The sequence below is a fragment of the Hordeum vulgare genome, chromosome 4H (genome assembly GCF_904849725.1).
Source record: "Hordeum vulgare subsp. vulgare chromosome 4H, MorexV3_pseudomolecules_assembly, whole genome shotgun sequence".
Classification (NCBI taxonomy): domain Eukaryota; kingdom Viridiplantae; phylum Streptophyta; class Magnoliopsida; order Poales; family Poaceae; genus Hordeum; species Hordeum vulgare.
In genome coordinates this window covers 523,176,360-523,189,075 of record NC_058521.1, presented here as the reverse complement: position 1 = coordinate 523,189,075, position 12,716 = coordinate 523,176,360, and the positions used below count along the sequence as shown (strand labels likewise).

The 12,716-nt window shown below is 45.6% G+C and overlaps 1 protein-coding gene across 1 annotated transcript; it reads right to left on the bottom strand.

Moving 5' to 3' along the window:
- Positions 1-5,643: 5,643 nt before the first annotated feature.
- On the bottom strand, positions 5,644-12,180 carry LOC123449256 (allene oxide synthase 2-like). Its single transcript, XM_045126403.1, has 3 exons — positions 10,604-12,180; positions 6,071-6,130; positions 5,644-5,964 (listed from the first exon to the last, which is right to left on the bottom strand). Exon 1 carries the CDS (start codon positions 12,092-12,094, stop codon positions 10,652-10,654), a length of 1,443 nt encoding a protein of 480 aa, XP_044982338.1. The 5' UTR covers positions 12,095-12,180; the 3' UTR covers positions 5,644-5,964; positions 6,071-6,130; positions 10,604-10,651.
- Positions 12,181-12,716: the final 536 nt, after the last annotated feature.

The window sequence follows — 12,716 nt, the reverse complement described above, 5'->3', positions numbered from 1 at the left end:
CATTATTTCATAGAAAAATATATTATCCTGTTTTTATTTTTATTTTTATTTTTGTTTACGTAAAACAACGACACAAGGAGAGAAAGCCACACTACTATATACTTGTTTTTGAAAATTATGGAACGGTGCAAGTTCAATACAATTTTTATGCATATATTTGTCATCATTTGCTTTTGAGTCTTCTCTTTCAGTTTTGTGATTTGACAAGCAACTCAACCTTTTGTTTCATTCCAATGTGTGACCCTCCGTTTAGTTACATCATGATTCATCTTGGCAATCGTTCTACCATAAAACATAAATTTTTATATATGTCTTTGTTTAGTAATATTAAGAAGTGGTTGGTGTGGGTTTTTTTCTCTGTTGTGCAAATTTTTTTTGCTTTTGTTTTTGTTGTTGTTGTTGCTTGCTTGTCTTTTTCATTCTTGAATTTCTCCTATGTTTTTGCATGTGGCGGTGGTGGTTGGATGTTGCTAATCGAGCGAGCTACTTAATTTGTTGTTAAGGACTTACACTTTGGTGGTTGATTTACTTATCATAATAAATAATTTTCGTGTGAACTATGTATAACTACATGTACATCCTCAAGTTTTATGCAATCGGTCTGTAAATCATGCTATTTGTGTGGAAATTGCACTATTATATAATTACTCTTGCATATCATGAGACAATTCAATTTCTGTAAATTTGTGTGCAATTTGTTTTGACATATTTATTTTTTTAATTATTCTTTAGGGTAATACCGATGCCCTTGATTCACTCTTCCTTAAAATTTTGTTCAGTTTTTGTTATAATTCTTATCACTATTTATTTAAAATTTTCTTTCTTCTTTTGGGTAGGTAATACCAACACGATTAATTCATTATATTTTAATTTATATTTTCCTTTTCTCTCTTCGCTAATGTTTTTGGCTCTTATTGTTTTGGTTTGGTTGGTTTTTGATTGTTGGATTTTCTCCTATATTTGCACAGGCGGCAGTGTTTTGATGTTGCAATGGTGTGGCTGTATTTTATTTTGTGTTAAGGAATTAAATTGGTTTTTTGTAATTTAACTATTTTTTCTATTCCTCCATTTTCTTCGTTGATTAAGGTTAATATAAAGTGCCTAATTCATTCTATGTTAGAACAATATTTTTTGATTTTTGTTTTCTTGCTAGTTCTAATGTTTATGTCTCTCGTTTTTTTTGTTCTTGCTTAGTTAAAAAATCATATCACATTTTCTACTGTATTTGTCCATACATATATTTTAGGTATTTTTAGCTACTATAGTATATACTATTTTATTTTTAGAAAACAAGGGTATACTATATTTAATGTTTTACACACAACAAAAGGATAATGAGATTAGTACACATTATGTGTTGATATTCATAACTACCAAGTTTGGTAATTGTTTCTCCTAAATGCTAGATAATGCAATTTTGCTTTTCGAGAGAGTCGACCACACTCATGTGAGCCGTCCGATGCTTCTGCAACTCTGCTACACAACAAGCTGCTAGGGAAAACCCTTCTTCCCCTCGTGATGTACGTGACACTTTCTCATGGTGCATGGTCCATAAGGATTATCTCACTGCATATGTTGATGTCATCTCACTTTCTCCTGTCTCGTTTTTCATTCAAAAATTTATAACTTTTAAACCGAGCATCATAACGAATATCTACTTTCACGATTAGGTTTACCACAACGAGATCTTCAAAATTAGATCCCATATGAATAAGTTTTGGTGAATTTTTTCAAAGCAACTTCGATTCTAGTTGAGGCAAATTTATTGCTAAAAGAAGCAACTTCCTTGCACCATGTGTACTAGAGAATTTACATAGCAAGTATATCGTAGAAAACATAGAAACCATGTCGGGCAAATTTTCATCATATTTAGGCAACCGAACATCATCCTTCGACAACTTTTGTATTACATGGAGGCAGTTTGTGTTATGAAGGTGCATACAACATATATTATTCATACATTGTCCTACTATCACATATCCATAATTATAAGAGGAGATAAAACATTTCGCCCAATTGTCTACCATTGTTACGAAGTTGTCTTACCAAAAAAACCACGGGCCTTGTCCAAATGCATACAATTTTTCTTTCATTGAGTGCGATAATTTTTTGCAGTTAGTAAATGGAAAATTATGTTAATTATGGGGACAAAGGAGGCACTTGGATTTGCTAGAAGAGTTGCATCGAGTTGTAATGCAGTTGCTTGGTTTGATACAGGAGACAAAGCAGTCGCTTGGATTTGCTAGAAGAGTTGCATTGTGACGTAATGTAGTTGCTTGATTTGGTTAGGACAATTGCTTGGTTTTGCTTGGACATTTTTGCACGGTGTTTTTGCTAATATAGTCGCTTGGATTTGCTAGGACAGTTGCTTGGTTTTTCATGGACAATTGCTTGGCTTTGTTAGGCTTTTGTTAGAATAGGCAACTAATTTGTAAAGTTAGACAACTAATTAGCAATGCTAGGAAACTATTTTACCAATGTTAGGAAATTGGGCATCAATGGTAGGCAATTTTATAGTACTTGTAGGCAAGTGGGCATCAACCATAGTAAACTAACCATCAACTATAGGAAAATAAGCAACCATGATAGGTAAGTTTTGGACAATTTTAGCAAACTTTGTAGGTACACATGATACGGTGAAGTTGCTTGTATGTAGCACTAATGGTATCTCGTGTTTTGTCCCATTTTCTCTTTTTTACACAAGCCAACATTATAAAAGTACTACTAGGTCAAAAAGAAGAAGTTGCTTACCTATAGAACTAAAGTTGCGTTCATTACATCCAAAGTTGCTCACCCAAAAAAGATAGACGAAACCTATCCATATGAAATCTAGATGTATAGAACACGTCGTGAGAAAGGCAAAGGTGAAAGCAGTTCTAAATTCTATCGCTCGAATCACAAATTAAGGCTTTTTAAAATCTTTGAAACCCCAAATTAATGCACATGGGACAAGGTCTTGGTTGAATTATTTAGTTACTTTTCATAATCAGGTGGGATCAGGGGAGGTGGCATTAGGGACGAGGGTGTTTCCCTTTTTGAAGGCACATGGAAATAGATTGCATTTTTTATGATCTCCTTTCATTTAAGGGATCGACTATGCAGCGGCGCCGCACCTTGGCGCTTCCGTGTGGCGGCTGCTGTAAACATGCACAACGTTGGTAAAGCAAAATAAAAAGTACATGATCCATTAGTAATACTAAGCTAAGTATTGTCATCGCTTAAAAAGTAAGCTAAGTATTGTCATAATGCGGCTAGTCCCCCCTCTTTCTCCTACGCATACAAGGGATGAAGTCAACAAGATTCCCATGAATGTTTGTAATTCAAAAGGTTTTATCTACAAAACTGTTAATTCACTCGATGATCCACTTTCACCATTAACTTTCTCGCGACGAGTTCTTCGAAACTAGATCCCATGTCGAAATGTTTCGTCAACTATTTTTTTTCATTCATACTTGTTATATTTTTTGACCCACTTGCCATATTATTAATCACTTACTTGCGTGGGAAAAAAATTGATTGGCACTTTTTAATGTTGTTTCGTACAAAGCCTTATAGAAGTTTTTGTTATACATGATATAAAAGCATGTCAGGGATTGTGTTTGTCAAGTTAAATATGCCAGCTTATCATGTTTACATACAACTTTGCGAGAAAACTATTTTGTGTGCTTGTTAGTTTAACTATGCCGAGTTGTCATATTTACAAACAATGACCAAAAAACATTTGTGGTCACCGGTTTTAAATATGTTGAGCTGTCTTGTTTTTGCTTGTAATCGCCTAGAAAAAGTCGTTTGTGCTTGCCATTTTGACTATTTTGAGATGTCATATTTATATGTAATTTCCAAAAATTTGACGATTAAGTTATATTTTATCAGACAAGTTAATACTTACTAATATGACAAGTAAGTGCAACAAATGTGGTAAGTACGAGCAAAAAACAATTGTCGAAACATGTCGACATAGGATCTAGTTTCGAAAATTTCGTCGAAACAAAGTCAACGGCGCAAACGGATCATCGGTCGAATTAACGATTTAAGAGATAAAATTTTCTGAATTCTGATCATTTAAAATGAATCTGATGACATCTCCATTCATGCATGACGAAGGGAGCACACACGCTGCGCAAGCCGCCGCACGGGACGTGCACGGTGCGGCGCTTCTAGATAGAATTTCCCTTCATGGGATCGACTATGCAGCGGCGCCGCACCTTGGCGCTCCCGTGCGGCGGCTGCTGTAAACATGCACAACACAGGCAAAGCAAAATAAAAAGGACATGATCCATTAGTACTACTAAGCTAAGTATTGTCATAATGCGGCTAGTCCCCTCTCTCTCTTTCCTATGCATGCATGGGATGAAGTCAACAAGATTCTCATTGATGTTTGAAATTCAAAAAAAATTATCTAGAAAATCGTTAATTTAATCGATGATCCGCTTTCACCATTGACTTTCTCATGACAAGTTCTTCGAAACTAGATCCCATGTCGACATGTTCCGTTAACTGTTTTTCTTCATTCTTACTTGCCATATTTTTTGACCCACTTGTCATATTATTAATCACTTACTTGCCTGACAAAAATAACTTGATTGGGATTTTTTAATGTTGTTTCGCCTTGTAGCAGTTTGCATTATACGTGATATAAAAACATGTCATGGGTTGTGTTTGTCAATTTAAATATGCCAAGTTACCATGTTTACATACGACTTTGTCAGAAAACTATTTTGTATGCTTGTTAGTTTAACTATGCCGAGTTGTCATATTTACAAACGATGACAAAAAAAATCTTTTGGTCACCGGTTTTAAATATGTTGAGTTGTCATATTTTTGTGCGTATTGCTTAAAATAAGTTGTTTCTGCTGGCCATTTTGATTATGTCCAGATGTTATATTTATACGTAATTTCCAAAATTTTGACAATTAAGTTATTTTTTATCACACAAGTAAGTACCTACTAATACGACAAGTAAGTGTAATAAATGTGGTAAGTACGAGCAAAAAAAAGTTGTCGAAACATGTCGACATAAGATCTAGTTTCGAAGATTTCGTAGAAACAAAGTCAAGACGAAAATGGACCATTGGTCAAATTAACGGTTTAAGAGATAAAACTTTTTTAATTTCGATCATTTAAAATGAATCTGATGATATCTGCATACATGTATGACGAAGGAAGCACACACGCTGCTTAAGCCGCCGCACGGGATATCCACGATGCGGCGTTTTTAGATAGAATTTCCCTTTCATTTAATATATACTAGTAAACATGCCCATGTGTTGCAGCGGGTAAAAAGATCATACGCTTTAGTTCAATAAATATGGACCGAAACCCATCACAATACACATCCTCTATTTCATATAGACGCATAGCCCTCTCCATTTTACATGATCAAATGAAGCACCGGCAAGCTCAACAATATAATAAAAGTAAATACTTAAGAATGTGTCACGAACAACTTTACATTATCTTGCAAGAAAAAGTATGTGAAAAGCCTTCATTGATGCAATGCGTTGGTAAATGGCTATGGTTCTCATAAAAAAGTTGCATTATCTTAACACATGTCATCCTTTTGGCCCATAATTTTTCTAAACCACACATATTCGAATTCATTCACAATACAAATTAGTAATCCTATCACAAAATCACATTAACTTTCCTCATATTCCTTGCGATTTTTTTGTTAAATTGTACACAAAAATAAACCATGATCAAGGCAAAAGTCAACTATAATTTTAAATACAGAAAAAGGCTCTATATGCAACTGTTATTCTCAACTTCAGTAGGTGACACATATTCAAGTACAAGGTTTAGGTACACTTCACCCCTCTCGGTTGTCGAAAAGAAGTGATGCTTTAGGTCAACTACATTTGGATGGTCAAGTAACTGCATTGTTTGCAGCTCTCTGTTCTTATATCTCTTATCCTGCAGCACCTTCTTAATAGCAAGAGTCTCTCCAATTTCCAAGCACTTGGCCTGTTGTACCAGATATTATCAATGACTTAAGGCCCAGCATTAGGAATATCCACTAACAGAAACTGTAGTGTGATATACAAGGGGAAAAGACGGCAAATTAACACACCTGATACACTACACCAAACAAACCAGTCCCAACGACGCGTTCTGCCATGTATGAGACTTTCTGTAAAACAGTTGGAGTATAAGTATTATAATTACTGGGCCGTCCAATGTTCTCAGGAATAAATGCAGTAAGAGTTCCCCAAAACAAATAAACTCTCAGTCCATGGACCATACAAAGGTTTCCAATATGGAAATACTGCATCTAGAATCCGGCAGTAGAATATGTATGAGAGTAGTAAAGATGGTGTGAGGTGGATGGTGTTGGTAGCAGTGCGGGAACGACGCCCAAACGGACGCGGGCGAGGCGGAGCGCACTACAGCGGGGCGGCTCTGCGAGCTGGAGGTCTCTGGCGAGGAGGTGGCCTGGCGAGGTGCGACGTATGCGACGGATCGAGCTGCGCGGTGGCGGAAGAGGAGGCGAGGGGGAGCACTCGCGAGGCGTGGGGCGCACGCGGCGGCTCGAGCTGCACGGCGGCGATGGCGAGGCGGCGTAGCAGCAGGAGCAGCGGCCAGGCGGCAGGCGCTCGCGTGCTCAGGGCGAGGCAAGTGCGGGCACGGACGACGACCGATGCAGCGACGGAGCGGCTAGTGTGAGGCAGGGCGAAATCGACGGCTGTGGCCAGATGCAGAGGCACGACGGGCCATGGCGGCTCAGACATGTGGAGTTTGGTACGGAGGGGCGACGCCGCAGTGGCGGACGCGAGCCGGCGGTGCTGGGGTGGAACCGTGGAAGCCGCCATGGTGTGGCAAGCCGGACACAGGCGTGGCGAGGCGGGTTGGAGAAGCGAGCCGTGCGAAGGAAAGATGAAGGGGTCCTTTTGCAAAAAGAAAACGTTATCTTTCCACTAAAAAGGACCGCGGGTTTAATTACAAAAAAGTACAAGGGCGTTTTCGTAAAAACGCCGCGACGTACGGCAGAAGCCGTCGGTGCTTTATTAGTAGGGATAGAAGCGCTCGATCGCACCAATAGACCCCACACGCAGGCTAGCTACGCCCATTACTTCTAATCAAGTTGAAGGAGTGTACAAGATGAGCTTTGACTTGCACATGTTGTAGACTTGTACCATCACCGGGAGTTGCAAATACTAATCCTCCCTCTCATTACATAACACCTTTTATCTATAAAAATATATTCCCTCCTCTTAAAATAAATGTGACAGATTTAATACCAAATTAATACAAATTTATACTAGATCAATTACATTTATTTAAAGACGGAAGGAGTACGTGATACATGTCATGGGAGTGCTTGCAACAAGAGTGATTGTCGACGACCGACGTTGAGAAACTAGGTAAGATAACGCCAAGTCCAAGGCTTAAAGTACCGATCCAACTATCAGCACACCAATGTCCCAACCACCACCACCACATACCATCACCGATGCCATAATGCGAGGACACCTGTCTAGCCGGACCGCAAGCACCCACCGTGGTTAGACCGGCGTTGACCCGGAGCCGAGATTAATTCCCGACTCCAAGACTCCAAGTGCCAGACCTTGAGCGAGGAGCAACCAACCACGGGCTGGAGGACCATGTCAAACTCCATGCCCGGCGGCCAAATCCGTGGTGCCGGCCAACTGCCGACACACACACCCGGACGAGGTGGACACCACCCCATCAAGAGGGTTGCTCATGGTAGCCAACAACTCCGGCCCCCGAGCAACTACACCAACCTCGGACCCACCTCCCCCTTGACTCCCCACAACCAGAATGATCAACCTCCTCCGTCCCTCTCCCTCTCGTGTCGTACCCGCGGGCAACCGGAGGCACACTCCAGGCCATCGTCGGCCGGGGTCCCCCTCTCTCCATCCTTCTCCTTCGTCGCAGCCCGTTAGCATCGTCGGGAAAACCCCGTTTGGTGCTGGTGGCGGCGGGGTTCCTCTTCCCCTGCTCGGAAGGCGGCAACGCGGGGTCCTCTACTCGGGCGGCGGCGATGCGCTGACGGGGGGTACAGCAGCGTGACTCCGCGGGCCAATGGCAGTGCTGCTTGCTCGTAGAGATGCGTGGAGGGCCTCGCTGGGCGGACCACATCCAGGGCGGCGGTGGGAGTCTGGATCCGTGGATGGGTGCAGGTGGCAGCGGGCATGCTCGGCTCCGACCCGATCCATCTGAAACTGTCTCCGGGGTGTTGGCATGTGGCGCGGGACGGTGGATGAGGCTCTTCTGGGCCCCTTTTGGCTGGTGGCAGGCGAGGGCGTCGTTGTTATGTGTGTCCCCTTGGCTAGCGTCCTTAGGTCGTCGGGCTTGGCTACTGTCGGCAATGGATTTTGTGGTCCATCCTGCGGGCGTGGAGGCGGGTAAGGGTGGAGTGTGTGGTGGCTATGGTTTGGGCTGGCGAAGGCAGATCTGGGTGTGGGGAGTCAAATGGGAGGTGGGGCTGGCGTTGGCGCAGTTGCTCGACGGGTGGAGTTGCTGGGTGCCATGAGCAACACCCTTGATGGGGTGGTGCCCACCTCGTCCGGGTGCGTGTGTCGGCAGTTGGCCGGCAACGTGGATTTGGCCGTTGATGGGGTTATAGTCCTAGGGTAGGGTTATAGGCCTGCCCTATAAGTCCTACCCAAGGACTACCCTTCATAAGGGATAAGGCCCTTAGTCAGTTCCGACTGAATTAAGGATTTCTCATCATCTAGTCGGTGACGAATCCCCCATCGTCCAGTCGGAGATGAGCATTCGGAGCGTATCAAACTTACCGACTGGATTCCACTCTGTGCATCGTAACCCCCCTGGAGGGCAACGGTCATACGTTTCCATGTGCCTTTATTAGCATTTAAGACATACGTTACCTGTAACGTAGGCATTTATTCGCCACTACTCCACCCCTGTGCACCGAACCGTTGTGAAGGGTAGCGCACTCTATATTAGCCGCCCTTCCCCACTGGTGCGGGGGTTAGCAATTCACTGTAATCCATATTCCACTCGACAACAAGCTCCCAGAGCACTGAGACGTAGGGCTATTACCTCCACCGTAGAGGGGCCTGAACTCATACAACCTCGCCGTAGCTAAGGCTCTGCCCATCCTTTCGTACCCTACACATCTACTGTCAGGCTTATACCCACGACAGCCGTCGGGCATGGAGTTTGACATGGTCCTCCAGCTTGTGGTTGGTTGCTCCTCGCTCAAGGTCTCGCACTTGCTTCCTTGGAGTTGGGAGTCTCGGCTCCGGGCCACCATCGGCCTAGCCATGGTGGGTGTTTGTGGTCTGGTTGGAGAGGTGTCCTCGCGTTATGGCGTCGGTGATGGTATGTGGTGGTGGTGGTTGGGACATCGGCGTGCTAATAGTTGGATGAGTGCTTCAAGCCTTGGACTTGGAGTTGTCTGAGTTGGTTGCTCCATAACATATGTCGGCAGTCACCGAGTCATGTCCCCGCGTCCACTGGGATTGGCGGGGACTACAGGTGTGGGTGCCCTGACGATGGCGACGTCTACCCTGGCTCGGTGGCGGATGATGGGCTTCTCCTACCAAGGTTTGTGCATTGTGAAGCGGGTGGTAGCCGATTTCTCACGGTGTGGATGTCGGGGCAGCGGTCCTAGAAGGTGGTCTGCCTGGTTGGCTCTCCGATGGACACCAGGCGACTGTGGTGGCTATACCTTTTGGTCGTGTGGGCGGCAAGAGGGGTAGCAGTGGGTGGCCCGGGTGAGTCCTTATCGTTGGCAGTGGCGAAGCCCCAATCCGGAGCTGGGGATCTGGACGCGTCGTGCTCCTCTTGAAGACCTCATCGTGGCGTGGAAGAGTTTCCGAGCGAAAGCTCTGCGCTTTGTCGCCGACGACGACGATGCTCACGGGCGCCATTATCTTCTTGAAGACGTCATTGTGGTGCTCCTCACTGTTTCAGGATTCCGTATGAAAACCCTTGTGCGGTGTGGACTCGACAGCGGCGACACTTGGTGTCGTTCCCCCTCCAGAGGGAGTTGTCGTGGAGCTTAGATGTACTAGGGCGTAATGTGGCGTTGTTTTTAGGTTCCTCTATGTTATCTTTCGGTTGCGTATTTGTTTGCGTGAGCTGACTATCTTGGGATCGGCTTTGTAAGAAGGTTACCTCATCATTTCATATCGTTCGACCGTGTACTCTGTATGGTTGCTGCTTTATATATGAAGCGGGACGAAATAATGTTTGGAGTTACAAGAGAGACATCATAAGCTAAAAAAACAAGAGGGATATCACGAGACGTTTGGTGGGATCCAAGAGGGAGCATGCAGTGCCCTTCCGTCCATGCGTGTAGCGTTGTGCTCTCGATAGCACGGTTTGTTGGATGTTTTTATTCCTTTTTTTTTGTTGGTAGTTCGTTGGATATATTAAAGTAAGGTGTAGAAAAAAAGACTGAAACTTAAATCGATTACGTACAAGTGAGTTGCATATAATTTTTTAAATATAAGTTTTTTTAATTTTTTTACTATGAACTACGTACAAAATAAAATAAGTAAATCCATACTATAAAATAGACTTATTTAAGAACGGAGGAGTGAGTACTCCGTTAGACACCAAACAAGATGCATGCTATATACTCTGTACTGTATATGACAGACGTACGTACGTGTTGACGACCCGTTGATCCGCTTGTCATACATAGCCGGTGCAGGTTTTAAACAGCCCCAGGACCGGATGTGGCCTTGGTGACACCGGTGAATTCAACCTTGGGGCCGAGCAGGTCGACGCCGACGTCGGCGGTAAAGGTGTCGTACCGGAGGAACAATTCGACGACCAGGAGCCTGCCGACGAGCACGACCAGATTCTTGCCGGGGCACTGCTTGTTGTCCACGCTGGGGCTCTCGGTCTCCCTCCCATTGGACCAGTACACGTACTGCAGCAGCTTGCTTCCCTCCCCGACAAACCGGTCGCCGACGAACTCCCTCGCCGTGGAGCCGAACACGCGGGGGTCCTTGGTGGCGCATGGCTGGTACCCGAACAGCATCTCTCCCTTCTGCACGGCGAACACCGCGTCATGGCTCTCGATGTTCATGTCGACCTTGGCGCGGCCATACTGGAACTTGACGGGCGGCTCCAGGCGCAGCGCCTCCCAGACCGCTGACTTGGTGAGCTCCATTTTCTCCAGCGCCTCTATCGTCACCTTGCCGCCGGCGTCCGCTACGGCGGTGCGTACCTCCGCGGCCAGCCTCTGGTGGAACTTCTCTCCGGCCTCGGCGATGCGCCCGAGGAACCCCGGGAGCATCACCTTGAGGCCACCGTAGCTGTTGAACACGGTGGCGAACAGAAGGTTATGGCATGCCTCGTCCCGGTTCAGCCCGAGGCTCTCGGCCATGTCGAGCGCCTTGGTCGCGGCGGCGTAGAAGTACTTGTAGAGCGCCTTGTAGTCGCCGCTGACGAAGATGGGCGGGAGAAGCACGGTGTGGAGGAGCGGCTCCTCGAGGATCATGGGGAGGCCGAACGTGACGAGTGGGTGGAGCTGGAATATGAGCCACTTGGCGGCCTTGGCCGGGCCGGTGGTACCGAGATCTGACGCGGAGGGGAGCACGCCGAAGTAGGTGTCAGCGATGAACTCGAAGGAGGTGAAGTCGTTGAGCGTGTTGAAGTTGGACTTGCCGCTGAGAACTAGCTGCGACTCGACGGTGGCGAGGAGCGAGGAGAAGTGGGAGCGGAAGGCCGGGATGACGGCGTCCTTGCGCGAGGCGAGGAGGGAGAAGAGCAGCTGCTTGACCTTGGTGTGGGTGGGCTCGGAGGGGTCGAGGTAGGCGCAGACGCGGAAGCCTCCGGTGAGTGAGGTGGAGGGCATGTAGGTGCCGGTGAAGAGGTTCTTCTTCTCGACCTTGTCGACGTCGAAGAGCACTGGGAAGCTCTTGGCGTCGAGCACGGCGACCACGCGCGGGTCGCGCGCCATGAAGGGGCCCGGCGGGACGTTGATGCGGAGGACGGTGGAGCCGTGCTTCTCGACGCGGGACTCGAAGTACTTGGCCTCGCCCTGGAAGTAGTAGAAGTCGAGGCGGTCGCGGATGGCCGAGACGAACGGCAGGCCGTAGCTGCCCGGCGCCTGCCGCGGCACCAGGGAACCTATGGCGCTCTGGTTCATCTTACACTTGTTGCTTCAAAATCGATCGATCACGAGGAGCTAACGTTGCTTTGGATCTGTTGCGAATACAGCTCCGCTACTCGCTGCTAGGCGTACAAATAGCCCCTCCTGGAGACCATGCAGACATGCAGAATCCATGCATGGCTGGCAGTGGCAACGACAGCAGGACCGCATACGCGTGCTATCGTGTACGGTGGGCCAAGCGACAAGTATTTTTGGACGGGTAAGGCCCCGCTTGGATTGGATGTAATATCATACAAGGGTATTAATTTTACAAATGTAATTTACAAGATTAGCTTGATTTTCGACCGGACACAATATAGACGTATGGAGGCGTGTATTCTTTTTACAGGCGTATCGAAGACGAAACGGGTATCGAAGCGCGGCCTAAGTATTTGGACGGACCGATGGGATCAATAGCTGTTTGCACCGTATAAAAATGCCACAAGCAGGGATTAATTACAAAATCACTAGTTAGCGAGTACACATTTCGACGATTTTAATTCCACGGTAATTAGTACTCCCTCCGTCCCAAAATAAGTGTCTCAATTTTGTACTAGCTCTAGTATAAATTTTTATTAAGCTTGAGACGGTTATTTTGGAACGGAGGGAGTACAACTCT

Excerpts from the sequence above, each read along its gene's own strand:
- LOC123449256 (XM_045126403.1), bottom strand. The coding sequence starts at position 12,094 with ATGAACCAGAGCGCCATAGGTTCCCTGGTGCCGCGGCAGGCGCCGGGC.